The sequence below is a fragment of the Primulina tabacum genome, chromosome 9, assembly GCF_025594145.1.
Source record: "Primulina tabacum isolate GXHZ01 chromosome 9, ASM2559414v2, whole genome shotgun sequence".
Classification (NCBI taxonomy): Eukaryota; Viridiplantae; Streptophyta; class Magnoliopsida; order Lamiales; family Gesneriaceae; genus Primulina; species Primulina tabacum.
The window spans coordinates 41,833,778-41,854,567 of NC_134558.1; the positions used below are offsets into that span (position 1 = coordinate 41,833,778).

The 20,790-nt window shown below is 34.8% G+C and overlaps 2 protein-coding genes and 1 long non-coding RNA gene across 3 annotated transcripts; 1 reads left to right on the forward strand and 2 right to left on the reverse strand.

The window, feature by feature from the left end:
• Positions 1-2,466: 2,466 nt before the first annotated feature.
• On the reverse strand, positions 2,467-8,722 carry LOC142556377 (uncharacterized). Its single transcript, XM_075667840.1, has 4 exons — positions 7,352-8,722; positions 4,878-5,449; positions 4,582-4,801; positions 2,467-4,014 (listed from the first exon to the last, which is right to left on the reverse strand). Exons 1-4 carry the CDS (start codon positions 8,594-8,596, stop codon positions 2,662-2,664), a joined length of 3,390 nt encoding a protein of 1,129 aa, XP_075523955.1. The 5' UTR covers positions 8,597-8,722; the 3' UTR covers positions 2,467-2,661.
• A 1,787-nt stretch (positions 8,723-10,509) lies between these two features.
• On the forward strand, positions 10,510-13,058 carry LOC142504537 (uncharacterized). The gene is made up of 5 exons (XM_075617380.1): positions 10,510-10,652; positions 10,704-10,724; positions 10,865-11,846; positions 11,952-12,188; positions 12,900-13,058. Exons 1-5 carry the CDS (start codon positions 10,510-10,512, stop codon positions 13,056-13,058), a joined length of 1,542 nt encoding a protein of 513 aa, XP_075473495.1.
• A 2,516-nt stretch (positions 13,059-15,574) lies between these two features.
• Positions 15,575-17,930, reverse strand: LOC142556801 (uncharacterized). The gene is made up of 4 exons (XR_012822684.1): positions 16,253-17,930; positions 16,033-16,176; positions 15,883-15,949; positions 15,575-15,795 (listed from the first exon to the last, which is right to left on the reverse strand). It is a non-coding gene; the product is annotated as an uncharacterized LOC142556801 (long non-coding RNA).
• Positions 17,931-20,790: the final 2,860 nt, after the last annotated feature.

A 20,790-nucleotide genomic window follows, 5' to 3' on the forward strand; every position in this document is an offset into this window, starting at 1 on the left:
AGTAGTTTGCAAGATCCTGATTCAGTTTGGTGTTAAACACTGTCAAACTGAAACTCCTAGTATCTCAACTGATTAATAGACCGTCTACAAACTGTTATACAATTGTAATACACAATGATACTATCTTAGCACGAAATGATTCTTAAATGAACAGATAAAATTCTTTTAAGGTGTGCTGAACTGATTCAGTTTCGCTTATGTATATGAAGGATTTTGAATACTTAATCTTATCAGTGAATGATCGATCTATTCTTGAATTCAACTCCTTCTATTTATACTCTAAGAAATAGATCCGTTCAATCAAAAGTGTATGTTAACTTGTTTTAGTCCATGTCAACGCTTTTCTGATAGTAAGTGCACTGTTGCGATCAGTTTTGACTCATACACTATTGTGATCATTTTGTTCAGACTGCTTGATGTGGACATTAGTTTAGTGTTCTGACGTAGACTGATTTTGGGTAAACCGAGGTTTTGTAAACTGAAATCCTTTAGACTTATTTATTTAGTTTGAAACGTATCAGTTTTGTTTAACTGTATCAATTTTTTGTAAGTTAGTTTTGCCTTGATATTATTTGTTAACCACCAAAATATATCAAATTTTTTATCCAACAATTTCTCCTTTTTGGTGTTTTGACATTTCATTTATTACGACGGCCATGCGTGCATTTTTTGTGACCTCAGAAGGGTATTTTCATTTCTCTGTTTCTTCTTGTTCACTTGCATTACACGTAATAGCAGAAGAGCAACTTTGGGGAATTCATTCATTGTATTGAGTCAATTAAGTGTTATAATTCTTGAAGTGGCTGTGGAAATATTCAAAGTAAATGTGGAAATGAACAACTATATTCGTATATTTCTGGAAGATGGGAAAAGATTGTCCTATCAAGAGACTTTCTATTTAGCCGACAAATGTGCAAAAAATAACTTACCGACCTCTCATGGTATCTTTGTTGTTTTTTGATTCGGAATTGTTAAGTCTGCTACGAGTAGTTGTAGTGGTTGGACTTGGGCACTATATAAGTTATTACAAGCTACAAAATGCATCAGTTTTCTTTACTTTAATCACTTGATTAAATCACTTGTAGTTCGTCAATATGCTAAATAGTGTATTATTAAATCAAAATATACAATATAAGTCTAGCAAAGTTTGCTCATTCTTTGAAATTGTTTGGAAATTAATGCACTTGGCCTGCACTGAAGGCGACATAATGGTTATTGAAATTTTGGCCTAAATTATATTTATTTTAACTTTCCTCGTTCACTGCTGCTCCTATACAAGGTCATCCACATACCAATGTTGGATGGATAAGCCAACACCATGTTATTATTCTGTTTTCTAACTACCATTTAGTCTATTTATGTTCCATTTTATTTGCAGCCCTGTGGATGAGAATCGAGAAAAGAGTTGTTGACAAATGAAATAGAGAAAGAAACGGGCTGGAAACAGGTGATCTTGATAAATATGAGATTTTCTTTCTTACATAAAGCGGTTGCCAAACTCTAAAAGACGTGGCTCAACATATATATGTCAGTGAGCGTAGTTATGATCATCGTTGTCACTTTCATTTTGTGATTGTTTGCCGTGAAAGCGATTATTTTTCCTTTATTCAAATTTATAAGTTCACTAATAGTAATATAGTGTTATAAATGAAACAGGATAAAAGGCACTCCACCGAAAGTGAAAGAATTAGACTGATAATTTGAAATGACAACACAAAAACATCGGATTCCCAATATAAGTTATAGTGATCAACATTAAGTTAGTAGAAAACTAATAATTACAAGTATTATTTCAATAATTATTTGTAACTTGGAGCTCTTTTTGAAGCATGTGAATATTACGATAAAATTATGGGCTGGTTTTTCAATAAGTCGGAGAGCTGATGATTGCTTTCTCCAACTTGTTGAAATACTATAAAATTTCTCAAGTGATCATATCTATGTGATTCTACAAAAAATTTAGGAGTTATAAAGATTTTTTTAATACGTGAACTATCACTCCAACTTTTCTCTAATATATTCGTTTCTTAGTCTATCAACTACTGTATCAATGAGTTCTTATTTTTCTGTCATCTGCATACTTTCTGGTGTGATTGTTGCGTGATTTTTTTCTGCCCTCGTTGTCTTGGGTAAATTGAATTGCTCAGTGAGTGCCACGAACCTCTATAATATTAATAATTTATGTAAAATGATTATTTAATTGGTGGCCGTGAACATCTTATTTGACGAGAAAGTATTGTTCAACTCTATTTCTTTCATAGGTAAGGCAATTAATCATGCAGACATGTTTGAGGTCATTTCATCTTTACCATCCACTTACAAAACTAACTTAGACCATAACAAATATCATTCAGTTTATGACACCATGTATAATATTTTTTTTCCTGACTTATCAAATTATTATACGTCATTCCAAGTACACACTCACCAACCAAGCAGTACCTAAAGTCTAAACCCATCAACACGACAATAAAATTCGCCGCAATAGAAGAAAGAGGAACTATCGTTGTAATTTGTGGTCATACAAGAAAGACGGGCCGGCCTTCACTAAATCGTGTCGAATAAATTAAACATAACAGAAGTATTCCTCAAGCTTCTAGCAAATCTCTCTTAAAATTTTAGTACCATATTGTACACAAAGGAAAAGTACGTATAGGCACCCTATATATACTTCAACCCCGACACGTACTGTCGTTTGGATATTAGATACTGGGACAAGGAATATACCACTCCCAGAAGCCCTAAAATCTTAATCTTCATAATATCCGTTATTATGACGGACGGTAGGTTGAGTGGTATCGTGAGCAGTGGCTTTGCATCAGCCTGATTTGTGTAGCTCCAAACAAAACGATTGAAAAGGATGTGACTAGGGAGTGTTAAAATAAGCAGAGCAAGATTCTTGACTGCAAAACTCCAATCCGATCCTCCAATGTTAAAGCTCCATCCTGCATTTCCATGCCACACATCTTCCCATATGCTGTACACTGAAGTCAAGACCAAGTGTGCCGAGATGGCCACCGTAACAGGGAAGTACCTCTGCTTGTCCCCAAATCCGGCAAAAAAATCCGAGTCCTGGTTAAGCAGAAGCAAGATTGGTGCCAAGAAGAATATAGCACAATTTGAGCCACCTGTGAGATGTACATTCAAGATCAGGCACACAGCAAAGCACATTATAGTAGCAACATTACCGACTGCAGGCATCCAGGCCCCTTCTGCAGCCATCCTCTTTATGGTAAAGATTGGCACAGCAGAAGCTCTTCGTTGCTGCATGAATCTCAATTTTGGAGGAACACTAGCAGAACTACTTTGGCCAGACTGATTATGCCGAATTCCACCCTTTTCGGTGACCTTTTCCCGCATAAGAGAAGCCAGCTCAAACTTTATTTCAAGTGCTATTAGCATGAAGATGGCTGCATATAGACCAAGAAGAGATGTCTTTGCACCCTCAACAGCCAGTAACATAGCAACGTTGTTGTCTTCCTCTGTCATGTCTACCATTTCACTCTCTCCAAGGACGCTCTTGCTGATTATAACCTGGCCCTCCAACAGATATGTCACTGGAAAAAGGGCCACAATAAGTGCAAATAGCCAAGGCAGAAGCTTTGTGCTTGAGGCAGAAGGTAAATGAGTGAAGACCACAAATACAGAAGTGCATATCATAGTAATGATTATGAGGGTATGCAGTATAGCCGCCTGTAGGAAATACTCAGCAGATATATATATTCCGAGAGCAATTCCCACCGCAATGGAGTAAACTGTCCTAAACTCAACAATGTACTTAATTGGAATAATGGAGGTAATGGCTGCGAGAGTCAGCACAATTGCAACAATTAGCAACCATGACGGCCAGGTAGGCTTCGAGGCCATGAAACCATATATGGAGATATCATCACCAGACTGACGGGCAGCTTTAATTAAGTCTGAGTGATAAGTCCAGGACACTAGAATTGGGGGCTGCATCAGGATAAACAAGAAACCAGTCGCTACAACCAACACCAAGCATCTCTTAGCCGACTTCAAGAAAAGGGGAAAATAACAGTTGTTAACAGTTAGTTATGATAAAAGTCATTGAATGTGCACCCATAGAAATAAGCAGTGAATGCCTCATGAGTAGACGTGACACGAACGACATAATCTCATATTCAATACATAATAAAACCATAATTTAGGGCAACCACTGAGAGGAAATGTGATGCTAAGCATTGATAGCGAAATAAAATCTAGCTGAGCACAGAATTCAAAGGACCAAAATAAATAAAATTGAATCTGCCCATGCAACATCAGCCAAGTCAAGTGAATTGATTGCAGTTATGTTTCCACCTATCTGTTAACGAAACCACATAAAATTAAAATCAACAGAAGTTCAAATCATTTTCAGTGTGTTGTCCTAATAATGATACTTATTGCTGTTGTTAAATCTCAGAGTAATAGCCTCTTGTGAACATTAATGAAGAGAGAAACCAAATTGATGGAAACACCTCAACAATTAAGTAAATAATAAGTGTAAATGGTTATCAATGTCGAGCAAAACAGCACACGAGGAATTACAAGTGCACCAACAATGAAAATAATGAACGATACCATGACATGGGAAAAGTGCAGAGCAACGATAGGCACACAAGCTAATCCAGTCAAAAGAATGCAAGAGCCTATAAGCAAACCATCGGTTGGAGGCCTCCCATTCCACCACTGAAGGGCTTCAAAGATTGTTTCACGACAGAGCCAGACAGACAAAGAAACAACACCAGCATGAGTGTAACCCTGCCAAGGTTTCATCTTTGAAGTATTTTTCGATTTCTCCCTGAAATATAATGAGAAAAATGAAGTTGCAGACGATAAATGGTAACTTTTAAATTTGAAGTTTGGCTGGTCTGTACTTGTAAAGCAGCAGTGGAGGAGAGACTGCTAATAAAAGAACAGCTGAGACCCAAATAATACTCCTTGAAGCCATAAAAAGCATAGATAGCTTTGAGGAATATAAGCAAATAAGAATCCAAACTGCCTTAGATCTGATTCTGCCATCCATAAAAAGTCTCCTAACAATTGCCAAACCCGCACAAGTGGTCATGGCAACCATATAACTTGGATACATAACATCGTCGTCCATACCATAGTAGTGCACATTTGAGTAGTTAAAAAAATTATTTTCAATATGACACAGTAATAATGCGTGGCTTATCAATCCAGCTTCAGTTAGGAAACGAAGTTTTGATGGAAGCACGGCTAAACCAGGAACAACCATTGCCAGGATTACACTGCCAACAATAAGCTTACAGAAGGATTTCAATGACATGCCTGCAATCCAAATATTGAGGTCCCAATAGTTATGAATCACAAACCACATCACCATTAAGCTCCCAAGCACAACAAAAGCAGAGTAGGATGATAATCTTTTCTTCGTGAAAAAGTGAGCCAGATAAAATCCAGCCACCGATGGAAGTGGGAGGAACTGCAAGAGAGAGGGTATTAAAATTCACACTATATTATTTCTCTCCAGTTTATAGTAAACTTTCACCGTGAAAATAAAAGTTTTACCTACACAAATTAAAACTTTTAAGTAGACAAAGTAACAAATGGATGGTTAATAGATGGACTATACACTGGGTGGATTGACAACAATTCAGTATCAGAATAAGACTATCTGCTACAGGAAATATTGTAACTTGATTAGTCATTCTGTATAATGTTGGAAAAAATTTCAAATTGGATTTTTGTATCTTACTACTGAAACAGATCTGGATCATACTAAAAATTACACCAGCCAGTATTAGTTGTGAGGATCAAGATCTGGAAAGCGCAAATGGCAGAATTGTGTTGGATAACAGACAGGACCACACAATCTTCGTGACCCAAGAGAAAAGGAATTTTGGCTGATGTTGTGAGCTGTAATAAAAGTAAAAGTAAAACAAAATAAAATATATAAAATATGTGTTTTTGCTTGGGTAACACGACATATGATCACCCACTATAGTACAGGCTAGTGTAAATTATAATGCAAACATGGGCAGGTAAAATCATATGAACAATCCCCACCTCATACACTTTTGAAAACACAGATTATTGAGACCTTTGCTTCAACTTGTAATTTTAAAATAGCACAAGCGGTATCTTCAAACGCTAACATTAGAAATTTTGGTGCATGCTTATTTAATAAGCCTGATAAACCAATTAAATATTTTAACTGTGTTAAAATAGAGACTCGACCTAATCCAACTGTTTTGAGACATATAACACACACCTCTCACGTCTAAGAATGAACGACTTGAGCGTGAAGTTTACAAGATATAATCGGGTGACCAATAAGGCATTCAAACACATAGCGATGAGTCTGAACTTTGATAAGATGTTAAGATTGAGACTTGAATCTAACTCAACCCCAAAAGATAGCTCAAGAAAGAGATTGTTCATGTCCATATATACAACTCCCAATTGTTTAATTCAACCGATATGAGATATCTAATAAACAATAACGAGTAAACTATCTTAATTTTTGTGGAATGTTTTTGTAAATATCTATGGACAATTTAAATGCAGAAAATTAGTATTTTTAACGATGATGAATTATCTAACAAACAAAACGAGTAAACTATCTTAATTTTTGTAAAATGTTTTTGTAAATATCTATGGAAAATTTAAATGCAGAAAATTAGTATTTTTAACGATAATGAATGTCTAATATATTTCAATTTACATGTTTAACTGAACTACTTGTATGTTATATAATTTCCCAACTGATTTTATTTTTTCATGCGATTCATGAGTTCGGCAGATTTATCCAATCAAATGACTTGACATTATCATATTTGTGAGCATACATAGGAATGAGGGTATACAGTTTTCAATTGGTGACAAATTTGCATCAAAATCTTATAAATAAAACTCACAACACTACAAAAGTAAGCTAACCAGTTATCACAGGATTGGGTAATAGTAAATAGAACAGCAATTCGTTTTACAGGTAATCATTCTAACAATCCTTATGCCATATGTAAAGGAAACTTGACATGGTCCCAACACATGGTCAACATTACCACAAGATATGAACGCACAGAAACCTCACATTCAAACACATTGACATAGTCTGTTGGATGAAGATGCTAGTTCCAAATTCCAAACATCAAACATCAAAATTGCACAACATAGTATTTCAAAAGGTAGGAAATAAATTAGTATATATTCAAGGAACAAGAATAATTCTAGAGGATTGCAAAGTGGGATATAATTCCTGCATATGATTACATAGAACAAAATCAAAACAAATTACACAAAAGCACGGCGTCGAGGGAAAATTTAATATTCCTAAAGCAAAAAGGTGGGTCGTTAGAAGCAACTGGATATGGATACAGCGTACCAGAATAGGAAATCCCACAACTATTGCCCCAGAAGCACTGACGATTATGGCCAAAGCAGTAAAGAGCAGTGAGCTGAAAGCATCCGAAATCATACCAACAGCGTATGCAGCAGCAGCACCTGCTCCCCCAAGCATTGTAATGGTCACCAAAATATAATTCAGGGGTGGTGGGACATGAATATACCGCCCAAATGAGGGGAAAACAACCCTAACCTCCAAACATACAACCACAACGACCAAAGCCAATGCACCATTGACAAACCTAATACTGCGCAGTTCACTCTCTTTCTTAGTAACCCACCAGAGTGCCCCTCTAATGGAGGCATACAGCTGAAACAGAAATGGAATGAAGAAAAGAAGAAAAACATCGCAAACAGCAGCACTGGAAGAAAAAATTACAGAATAGTGCGATGCAAGGTGAAACAGTGACGGAAAGAACAAAAGATTCAAAGTGTGCACGCAACTCTCTAGCTGCCCGAGAATAAAAATGTCACGGGGCACCTCACCACCATGGTAACTGACTTGTTTAAATTTGAAGGAAGATACCCTAGGAATTGAGTACAGCCAATAGAAAATGCAATTAAAAACCATAAGATAGTACGCGGCATTAATCAAACCCACGGCGAAAACAGTAGCCCACGTGAACAGCACGGAGGCAATGAGTGGAGCACAGGCAAATAACAGGCGTTCAAGAGCGAGCACAATGGTGGGATATTCAATTTGAATCCACTTGAACTGAAGTGAAACCCAAACCCCGATTAAGAAATTAGCCAATGCACAAGTTATGGAAGCGAGTAGAACGAGAGGCACGTGACTGAAGGAGTAATAGAGAGCTGAGCTGAAAAAGAAAGCTAACTGTGCGGCGATGAGTGAGAACCAGACGGCAAAGAAGGAACCTGATTTGAAGTTTAGAGAATCAAGAATGTAGGCAATCATTAACCCCAGCAAGAGGATAGCAATCACTGGCGTGCCACCGAGGTCGAGGAGGAAGGTGGCTGAAGGAACCAGGGAAACGGCGATCCTAGCGTTGTGTACAAAGGAAGAAGAGGAGAATCTGGAGTTGCTGGAGGAGGAACTGGCGTGGCGGCTGCTGGTACTTCCGACATGATAGGAGGTGGAACCAGGGCTAGAATTAGGGTTTAGATCGGAGTTGTAGGGCGATGAAGAAGTGGGGAAAGAGGGAGCGCTCGCGGAGGAGGATATATAAGGGCGAAAGGCCCGCGGCTGAAGCTCCGGCGGCAGCATATCCGCAGGCGGCGTTGTTTGATTTTCGAGATTGGAATCGAAGTGAGCAATTAGTCAAGGAGAGGCGGTGATGTGATGGAGGTGTGCAAGTGCTTAGGGATTTGGATTAACGCTAATTGTCATTTTTTACATATACTTTAGCTGTGTTTGCAATAGAATATGGTTCTAGGAACCATTAGAGACAATTATGGAAAGAGAGTTTCATCATATCAATCATGTTTATATTACCATAAAAATTAATATATTTGATATAAAAAATAATATTTTTTTTTGGATCACCAATATAGAATATATATTTCATAAAATTGACTCATGACACCGTCTCACATAAATTTTTGTGTTTTAGAAATAATTTTTATGTTTGTGGATAAAATATATAATCTTGGGCCGTAGTCTTAGAAACATTTTTGCACATTAATTAAAAGTAAGAGTGGAATTTGTAACGGTAATTTGCTGAAAAATGCATCTGTCCAATATTTTGTTATGATTTAGTACCTATGAGTTTATTTTTGTGTTTTAATACCTGAAAACAGTCTAGCTTTATTTTTAGTACATGTGTTATGCAATTTTACATTTTTACCCCTTTTTAATGAATAAAAAATTATAAGAATCCCTCCCTATTGCTGTTCATCTTCCCTCATCGGCTCTCTTTCCCGCTTCCCCTCCTGTTGTCTTCTGTCCGAGAAACCTTTTTTTTTTTCCTTCAATTTCTTAATCGACTCTCTTTCTCGCTTCCCCTCCTGTTGTCATCTGTCCGAGAAACCTTTTTTTTCCTTCAATTTCTTACACACCTTTATCTATAAACCCTCTCCCGTTCTCCATCGGCCCAATTTACCATATTTCCGCAAGTGTATGTAACTAACTCTTCGCACAAACCCGTAGCTCAAAATCGTCAATCTTTGTAACGAAGCGTAGAAATTTCCCAGCAAAGCCGAGTCCCTACCAGCGCTACTGTTGCTGGAAACTTTGCAAAAACCAGAACTTCTTGGTCGAAGCAATTTCTGGGTCGAAGCAGCGTATGTGAGGAGGAGAATAAGGTTGAACAAAGTAATATGCTTGATTGAATCCAATTTATGTTTTTTTTTGTTAATAAAATTTGGTGCATTGCCGTGAAATTGAATTTTATGCCAGTATTGTGAAATTGAATTTTGTTGTTTTGACCGAATACGGACATTAATGTGCATGATATTGGGAACAAGTTTTGTTTACAATAAGTTGTTAGTTTATAGAATATACTTTGAATGATAGTTATGTGAGATTAGTTTGGCTTGTGAAAATGAGATTGTTTTAGTTTATTTTGACGGAATGTTTTTGATTTGGTTTGATAGAATGAGATTGTAATTTGATATTAGTTTCCGCATGTAAGATCTTTATCATGTTTCCACTTGATTTCTTTTGGGCACTATTTTTTTTTTTTGATTTGACTTACCTTTTATCAAACAATTTTGAGAAGAATTGTTGAACTAGTACGATGATTTTGTAGAAAAATAGTTCTAAAATTGGATGATTTTGTTGAACTATAACGTGAATAGAAAAATTTCTGCTTCAATATTGTTTGAGCACAAAGGTCGATTTTGGATAAGTTGTGATTTTATTTTATGTAATTCATTTATCCCCATTATTTGAGTTTTTATTTAATGTAAGACATTGTAGAACTGATATTCTGTTTTTGGATTTCCAATTTATTTGACGCCTAAATCGGCAGAAGCAAATATTAATAATTTAGATATTCGACGATCGATTTATTGATGGAAGTCGGTTCGGGGAGCGCAATATTTTCGTTTCTTGGAAGCCGCTACGTCAATGGTCTTTATTTGATTTCAATTCCTAATGACGCAACTTTGTTAGAGATATTCGAGAGTTTAGGACGAAAATGTGCGGCTATTAATTCTGAATTAACGTTATTGCAATACATGGCACCCCATGATCAGATTGCAGTAACCCTGAATGAAGATGACGATGTTCGAAATATGATAAACCTTCACAGTTGTTTGAAATTAAATATAATCAAATTGATAGCATTTCCAAAAGATGATCAGAGCCCAGTCATTGCGAGGTAACTTCCTTTTTTATTTTTGTTTGCATTGTTTTTATTGTTTGTTTGCAGGTTTCAGATATTGCAGAGTTGGTAAATGAGTTATTGTTTGTTTTTTATTGTTGTGCACGACTTGAGTATTGTTTGTTATATTTATAGTTCACTTTAAATTATGTAAAAGAATATTGATGTGTTTCCTCATGTATTTTATTGATTTGTATTAAAATGATTAGGTTTGATTTTGCTGATGAAGTTTGTTCTGATGGAGGTCACGAGCTTGACGTTGGCACTTTAACCAATTCTATTGATGCTTGGATTCATTGCATACGTGGTGTTGGGCAAAAATTTAAAGATGCAGCTGAATTCAGGATTTGTCTTAAAAATTATGTTATTGCCAGTAGAAGATCTTTTAGGTACATGAGAAATGAAAGTGTTGTTTGCAGCAAAGAGAATTGTGAGTGGAAAATTTATGCCTCCAAACATAAATCGGACAATTCATTCGGCATAAGAAAGTGCAACCTAAGCCATAGTTGTGGGGATGATAATTTGCGGAGTAGAGGTCACCCTAAAGCTGATTCATCCTGGGTAGCTAATGTTGTGAAGGAGAAGTTAAGGGGAGAGCCATCATATCGCCCATGTGCAATGCTGAAGGACATTGAAAGAGATTATGGAGTAGAACTTGAGTATCATAAAGTTTGGGCGGGTAAAGAGATGGCAATGCATGATATTTATGGAACTGATAAGGGGTCGTATGATAAATTACGATGGTATTGTCATGCTGTTAAAGAAACAAATCCCGGGAGTTTTGTTGAATGTGAAATTGATTCGATGACAAACAAATTTAGACGGTTATTCATATGTTTTCATGCATGTCTGGTTGGTTTTATTAGTGGTTGTCGGCCATTATTATTTTTGGATGGAACTCACATTAAGAACAAGTACAAAGGATTTTTATTAGGCGTTGTGGCAAAGGATGCGAATGATGATGTTTTTACACTTGCGTATGCAATTGTTGATGCAGAAAACGATTCTAATTGGGAATGGTTTTGCTACCAGTTAAAACATGTCTTGGCATCCCAATACATAATGATATTCCGTAGCTACATTTTTTTCTCTGACCGACATCCTGGACTTATCAAAGCTATTCAGACTGTGTTCCCTGGTATTCACCATTCTTATTGTTTAAGACATCTGGTCGATAACTTTGTCAAGCAGGTTTGTCTTATGGTGATTTTTCAATAATTTAGCCATCTTTTTTTTTTTTGTTATTCTTCATTAGTTGGTTATTATCTGTAATGTTTTTAAATTTTTTTTTTGCAGGTATTGCGTAGGTATCCTCTCCATAACAAGAAACATTGGTCTTCTGGTTTGAAGAAAGCTGCGTACACCCCATCAAGACATGAATTCTCGCAACATATCAAAAGCATAATCGATTCGATGCCGCTCGCCCACGAGTTTCTTGTGAGTGTGCCCTCAGAAAATTGGGCCAATTCTATGTTTGTGGGTGAGCGATGGGGTGTCATTAATAATAATATTGTTGAAAGCTGGAACAATTGGGTAAAACAAGCGCGATATCTACCTATTGTGGGTATGATAGATAACATACGAATTCAAATAATGACCACGATGCACAAAAGACGAGAAAAACAATGGCGATGATCGGAGAACTAAGTCCAAGAAAAGAGAAGGAGGTGTCAATTGCATATGGACAATCTCGAAGCTTAAAGGTGCACAAGTCATGTGGAGCTCTGTTTGAGGTGATAGATGGGGACAAAAGTTTTTCAGTGGATTTGAATTCATGTCGTTGTTCATGTCGATATTGGCAGATGTATAGGCTACCGTGCAAGCATGCTTGCTCGTGCATAGAATCAAAGTCTCTGTCGGTTTATCAATTCTGTGATGGATATTTTAAGATGAACATGTACCGCCAAGCTTATAAAGGAATCATAAATCCAATTCCAACAAATGACATGAGTGAGGGTTATCTGAATGATGGACCTACCATTTATGCTCCTACAACCCGTAGCCAGCCAGGACGTAGAAGGACCAAACGGATACCTTCTCAAGTTGAACAACGTGTGACAACATGTGGGAGATGTAATGGGCGAGGGCATAATAGACGAACTTGCAAAGAACCAGTGCCATAATTGGTTTGATTGACATATACATTAATACTATATCGTTTACTTCCATTATCTTAAGTTATTTGTAATTTAATTTATTTTAAAAATTCCAAATTGCTATCTTAATTTTTTTAATTGGTTGCAGGCATGTGTTAGAGTAAGAAAGCAGCATGGAAGGTTGTTCAAAAAAGACAACAAGATGTGGTGGCATTTTGTGAATATATTGGTGTTGTTCATAGAATTAATCGATCTTTTGGATCATTACGTTTATGGTAGCCATTTTTTGTTTGCTGTTTTGACGTGATGGTAAGACTTATCGTGCGTTGATGGCATGACATTTTTTTTGTAAACAAACACTGAATCTGTTCAATTTACAAGTATTAGTTAGTATTTGAAGTTTGTAATGAAGAAGACTAATGTGTTGCTGTCAAACTCAATTGGTTCATTGAGATTGGAAAACTGTATGCTGTTGCAAAACAACAGATTATGTGTTTGGAATTGCAATTTGTAGATGTGTAATGAAGTGATTATGTCTTAATCATTAAATTGTATTGTTGACAGATAGTTTCATATTTGTTGTGAGTTGTGGTTTGTTATCATTACAAATATTCCCTTGCAAATTTTTTCCAGGAATGTTTTGCCAAATATACCAAATTTTAAGCTTCAGTACATTTTTTTCCTTAAATGATACCCAAATTTGTTGTTACTTAATATTATAAATTGAAATATCATTTTTATGCATTCTGAAAATATTCGGTTATTATTAGTGTTTACATGGAACATTTGGAAAAAAAAAACAAATTCGCAACTACGCATAGAACATCTTGAAGTACTTACTTTTACTTGCGAAATACATATTTTCAATTTTAAAATACTTGATTTGGTAAATGAGATACTTGTTGGAATTTTGGTGCTTAATGAATGAAAATTAATCAAATAAATCAATGTGTTTGATTTGGAAAAATTCGAAACGAAGAACGAAGCTTAATGAACGAATATTAAGTTCGATTGTTCTGAATAAAACTCGAAAGAGTTCATCATACGTTGAAAGAACATAAAACGAGTAGTCGGAACGTGTAAGGGATGAAAATCGGAAAAAAAAAAGTTGCGCGTGAACAGTAGCAGACGCGCACATGCGCGCGCAATAATGTCGGGCACCATATTGAGTGTTGACAGCAACACATTAGTCTTCTTCATTACAAAACTCAAATACTACCTAATACTTGTAAATTGAACAGATTCAGTGTTGTTTTACCAAAAATTGTCATGCTATCAACGCACGATAAGTCTTACCATCACGTCATTTTAGACCTTTGAACAGGCCTCGTTCATCAGACAAAATTGCCGAAGCAATCCGAGCTCTATACCCTTCCATTGACGTATTCCATTCTTCATCCCAAAATGTCGGGTTATCTCTTGCAAAACATTCACCCCATAGACAAACATAAACACCACAATTTAAATCATTTCCTTGTTGCCTACATTTTAACCCAATCACTTCACCTTTGCCAATATCACAATTTTTCACATTCCAAAGATATCCAGACATAAATTTGGCCTAAAAAAGAAATTCAATGAATATTAGTTTTCAAAAAAATCATAAAAGATGTGTGTGTGTTGTGCACTTTTGCTTAAAACAAATTTTTTTTTTGTATCCGACTTACAATTTTCTTGGCTGCACCTTTGTAAACAGGACTACTAAGAGAATCTCTTAGTGTGAAATATTGATCGCCTCTAGTATAACCCAGCAAGATCCAATGTGCTCTGTAACTAATTGGGAAAATTATCTGCTTACAGCGTTCTAGAACCTCTTTGTTTAGTTCGGACAGCTTGCTCAATGTACTCCCATCCAACTGTGATGTAAATTCTGAAAAATCTTTATCTTTGACCCTCTTCTGCTTCATTTTATCGAGCATCCGAATCACGTTAATCTATGCAAATTTTTAAAAATATTGTTAGCTATCATCTTGATAAAAATATTTTTTACTTAACATCAAAAAATTTTACCTGGACATTGGGAGACATGCAGTATATGTCATGCCCATATTTATGTTTTCTATTGCTCAAAGTATTGAAATAGGCATGAATAAGGTCAGATCGTAGTTCGCTGCCAAACAAACAAAGCAGTAACTCGTGCCCATGCAATATCACGTCATCATCTTGCCAAACTACACCACTACAAAGACAAAATAACAAAAATAACAACTCAAACAAACAAAAAATGAAAAATTATTATTTCGCCAAAATTTAAAAAAACAAGATCTTCTTACCCCAAAATATCCCCGCAAATGTACTTTTCAATTATGTCTCTCTCTTCCTTTGATATCTGAACATGACCATCATAGTCATGTCTACCTCAGAACTCTTGCAAAGATTCCTCAACGGCACTTTCAGCTATACCTTTAACATCAATAGCATCCTATATAAAAACAGAAAATATGCAAATACAAAATTCATTAACAAAATTTAATTACTAACAAATCATACAAAATTTAAATTATTTTTAGCTATTGCCAAACAAATTAAATTTAAATTACCAGATCCAAGATGAGTGATGATTCTTGTTTTCTCTGTCGCTTTGGGGTCGTACTAGGAGGTGTCAAATAGTCAGGATGTTTTCTCTTTTTCAACCGATCTGTTCTTTTTTGAACCGTCTTCACAATCGATGATTTTGGATTATAAATAATCATTTTTTTCCCTTCTCCAATGTCGGTACCTACGTGCACGTCGTCTGAAGAATTTGTGTTCATTTCCACTTCATCTACAACCACTCTCACATAACTCTCCATTTTAATGTTGTCTTCTGTGTCCGATTTCACTTTGTTCTCAACCACTTCATTCAAACTTTCAAATGCAGCATCAACATGTCCATCCACATCTTGCTCGGTATGACCTTCATCATACATATGTGTCGCATCCTTGAAGACAAATCGGGTTGTATCATCTTCAACCACTTCATTTTTTTCCTTCAACACTTTAATCTCATTTTCAAGCCTTTTTATCTGTTCCAACAATTCTGAATCATTGTATCGAGACTGAACCTGAAAATATAAGTGCTCATTGAATATGGTAATTCGTTAAATAGCATACTATTTAAAAATTGACTATCATCAATTACAAATGTTTACCTCAACAATCATCTGTACATCATCAACGAGTTTTTTTTTCCTCCTCAAATGGTTTGATCGCCACAATCTAACAACATTAAACACAAATTCTTAGTTTTATTAATACATGTAGTCAAAAATATAGGATGATGTAGATTAAATTGCGCAAACCTTGTTCGATCTCACAGCCATTAGAGCAGCCTCAGCCCCTTTAGGATTCACGGGAATCTTGCTCTCTCCCCACTTGAATAAACGAGGAAAGCAATGTAAAACACGAGGTTCACCAAGCATAGGAACTCTTTCATACACCCAAGCCTGTACAAATAAAATGATTAGCATTTACTACAACCAACAATAACATATATAAGCTTCAAAAAGAAAAAGATAATACCATCAATCCAACTATGCAACCTACCATATATTTTTTTATCCTTTCTTCTCACTTTAGAGAATCCAAGATGATCTTCAATTTCATCACGCAAAAACCTAAAGGCTGCATCTCCCCAACCATATTCAAAAAACGTTTCCAAATTGTCCAAGTATGGGAAAATAAACTTTGGTGTTCCAAAATTACTAATAGGAAATATAACACAATTAAAAAGAAGCAAAATAAAAAATCTAAAAAAATCATCAATCTCAAGCTCATTTCCTGCCAAATCAAACAACTTATCTATTATGACATTTCTCTGCACACAGTTCACCCCCTTGAAATGACGCTCAAGAAAGTTTGAGCCCAACTTTAAATCCAGGTTAACGGGTTGACCAACGCTCGACAACCCTATAACGATAGAGAATTCCTTCGAAGTAAATGGCACCATGATATTGCTTCCAAAACAAAAGCTGCATGTCTCTACTTCAAAGCGTTTAAGCATTGAGCAGACTCTTGATGTGCTTATAGAAAGTTTCTTGATCTTCAACCAAGGTGCCAGAGGTGAAGCTTCTATCCTCTTCAATTGTAACTCACCCAATCTAGGAACCAATTGCTCCATCACGGCTAAAAACTTTGTTGGCGAACACCTTGAGTAACCCTCTTTAACATATGGACCAATATCTGCATCATTATCAGGCGTATTTTCTTCACTCTTTTTTTTAGTCTTCGTCATTCTACTCCACATAAAAAAATTAAAATATTACATACGAATAATAAATCAATAAATGTCACAATAAATTGACACAAATACTCAAGAAATTAGACAAATAAGTTGCTACAAACATGAACAACCAATCTCAAATAAATATCTCACGACAGTACATAATTATATCACTTATCGAAAAATTGATAATGATCTTACATACGAAAACTAATATCAAATAACAATCTCATTCTGTCAAACCAAATCAAAAAATTTCTGTCAAAATAAACTATAACAAACTCTTCTTGACAAGCCGAACTAATCTGACATAACTATCATTCCAATCATATTATCTAAACTAACACATTCAATTAAAAAAAATTGTTCCCAAGATCATGCACATTAATGTCCGTATTCGGTCAAAACAACAGAATTCAGTTTCAGAATAATGGTCTAAAATTCAATTTCACAATAATGCACCAAAATTTATTAACAAATATAAAACCATATATGGGATTTAATCAAGCATATTATTTTGTTCGACCTTATTCGTGCAAATGGTGTTTGAGTGACCAATTCTCTGCACTAAAAATTCAAGCTTCTTGTCGCTGTCTTTTACGTGGCGATGGTTCTTTCCGCAAATGACAATCTTATTGTGAACATACGTCACAAATCCATTTCTATATCCAAAATTAGATCGAAGAAAAGAAATTACTCTTAAACAAACAAAACATTATAACTACAAAAATTATCAAAAACAAACTAAAATTGAAATGTGTACCCTTTAATTGTCCTTTATTAGTTTTATAGGGTGGTAGCTCCACGCAAATCCGAAAATGAAGCGCCTACTTTCTCCTCCTCACCTAAGCTGCTTCAACGCACAAAATGCTTCCACCCACAAATTGCTTCGACCCACAAATTCTGGTATTTGCGAATTTTTCGGCAACAGGATGGCAATGGATGCTGGGATGTGTGGTTTGGGCTGGTAGGGACTCTACTTTGCTGGGAATTTTCTACGCTGGGTTACGCACAGGTACGGTTTTAAACGACGAATTTGTCGCAAGATTCAGTAAAATAGACTGCAGAAACAAGGGTAAATTGTGCAAACGAAGGACAATGAAGGAAAATGGCCAGTAAAAGAATGAAAGAAAAACGAACAAATTGTCACACAGAAGAAAAGAGTGGGAAGCGAGAAACGGGAAGGGGGAAGGAGGAACGAGGAGAAAAATAACATCACCAACAAATTTGGGGATTCTTATAATTTTTTATTAATTTAAAAAGGTAAAAACACAAAAAACATGTAGTAAAAACTAATTTGAACTTTTGTTAGGTATTAAAACACAAAAAAAGACTAAAGGGGACTGAATCCTAATTAAAACATGCTCAGATGTATTTTTCGCTAAATTCCCCAATTTGTAACATTGAAGATGCCACCACGCATATTCTTTATATACTAGCAACTAATGTATACATGTGTCTACACCTTTTTAAAAAAAATTAAGATTATATATTTATTATGAAATTTTAATAAGTCGTGAAAAAAATTATGTTGAATGTAAAACAAAATTAACAATAAAATACTAAATATATGTAGTTTTAGTTTGTAGATAAAAAACCGCAACAAAATAAAAATATAAAAAATATTTTCATACGTTGACAAAGAAAAGAACCGAAAACTAGATTATACAAATTTAATATATATTTTTTCTTCTAAAATAGTTAGACGATTATTATTTATGTAATTATTTTAAATATTTATTGACTTATTTTTTATGTAATATATTGTTTCTTATGTATTATTTATTGTATTTATTATTTGATAACTGAATTTTAGCATTATTTATAGTAACAAGAGAACCCATTTTTTAATTTTCGCTTCAGGTCCCATCGAGACTTTTCAAAATTTTCGCTTCAAGCTCCATCGAACACACGTACAATTTTGTATAGTCGATGTTTATGAGACAACAAGAACAACACAGAGTGCCTTGGATGGAAAAAATTGTGTATTAGCCTCAATATCCAAAAGCTGCAAGTCCTTTAAGTTTTCCGCACAGCCGATATGATATCTTCCTGTAAATATTATATCAAAATACATCAGAAATCATTTAACAAAACTACGTTAAGCTTTTCAAAAAGTGTATATTTTGAATTATAACAAAAAAAATTATATAATACTACTGGAAAGAGTAAAAATTTAGTTTAAAGCGATTATTATATTTGGGAGACTTGGAGGGACGAAAAATTCTTTGGAAAAGTAAAAACAAACAAACAGGGCTATTCTGAACTGGTGTTCACTGGATGAACATCAACAAGTCTACCATTGTATTCCCCATCATCGTACAAGCTTTAAATCCAACCTTATTAAGATTGACCACATAGATCAACCTTCTTCGTTGCGCCCTATCGAAATACATATCCAAGTAAAGTTTCTACTTTAAATACATTACATAAAATTAATTTTAAATCTCATCCCTCTTTATTTGAGTGTGTGATTTCCATCACATTTATTCAATAGGTGATTATAGAGCTTGTTGATAATAAAGGACCATTTTCATCCCAATCCCAATCCCATGTTTCAGTGTTTGCTATCAATTTGCAATTAGCAAATCAGAAAGGGCATATTTGAATTCATAGGCTCATAGATTTCTTAAGATAGAAAACTAACATGCGTCACCAGGGTTGCCTCTCGAGCTCCCATTTACATTAAGCTTAAAGAAAACAGACGACGGTCTCAACCAAGAAACGATCGCCATCTTATGAACCTTACGAAAACCAATAGAGATACCCAATGAACTCGTTGCCTGAAAGACACCCATCCAGTGCTTAGGCTCGACAATGGACGCGGCATGAGCGAGACACGAGTAAGACAAAGTTGAGATTTCACAGTCTTCCCTAGAATGTGTCAATTGGGTCGACCTATTCTGACTCGTCTTAGTAGGTTAGAAAAACTTCAATCCAACCTTGTCCACCCCAAGTTACAAGTTAGTTGTGTAAACAACCAATTTTGTTTAAATATTTTTTAACATAATTTTTTTAAATTTTTGTGTGTCCACTTGTAGTTGGGTCACGATCTAAACCCATGGTTGACTCTGATTCAAGGTTCACATAAAATACACGACGTTACGACATAACAAGGTCAAATATTATAAACATACACATTTCATCAAAAGAATTATAAACATAAATATATTTAAATGAATATGTATTTAATTTTTGAGTAAAAATATTTTTGGTATAGGAAATTTTTATATATTGATACATGAAATTTTATTAATGACTTAATTGTGTTTTCTCATCATATTTAACTACAATAGAAATTATTATTAAGATTTTATCTGAAATGGATCACAGTGCCGGAGAATTTTGATTTAAAACTACAAGGTTTACTTAAAAAAAATGTGTTATCGGGCCAAAGATAAAGCTAACGGGCCGGGCTTGAGCTTATAATAGAATTATTTGGTTTTTCATTATATGTATAATAAAATTATTTAGACATATTTCGATTAATAAGCTTTCAAATAGTATTTATCGATATATAGGCATAGTTTTATACACATGATAGGAGAAACATATGATATATAATATAAGGATAAGTTAATGATAAATAAGATGTAGTATATTATATTTAATGTTTGATATGATTTTAATAAGATTGATTAAATTTATATATTAGATTTTAATGACAAAATTAACATTATCATAATAAATTTTATAATTTTAAAGTTGTTGCTTGAGTTCATATTTCTTATCTGTTCATGCGCCGACAGTGCTTGCATGATTTATTTTTTTTACCTAATTTTATATATTATATAATATGATAATTGTGTCATTAATTTTGTTAGTCAAGTCAAATATA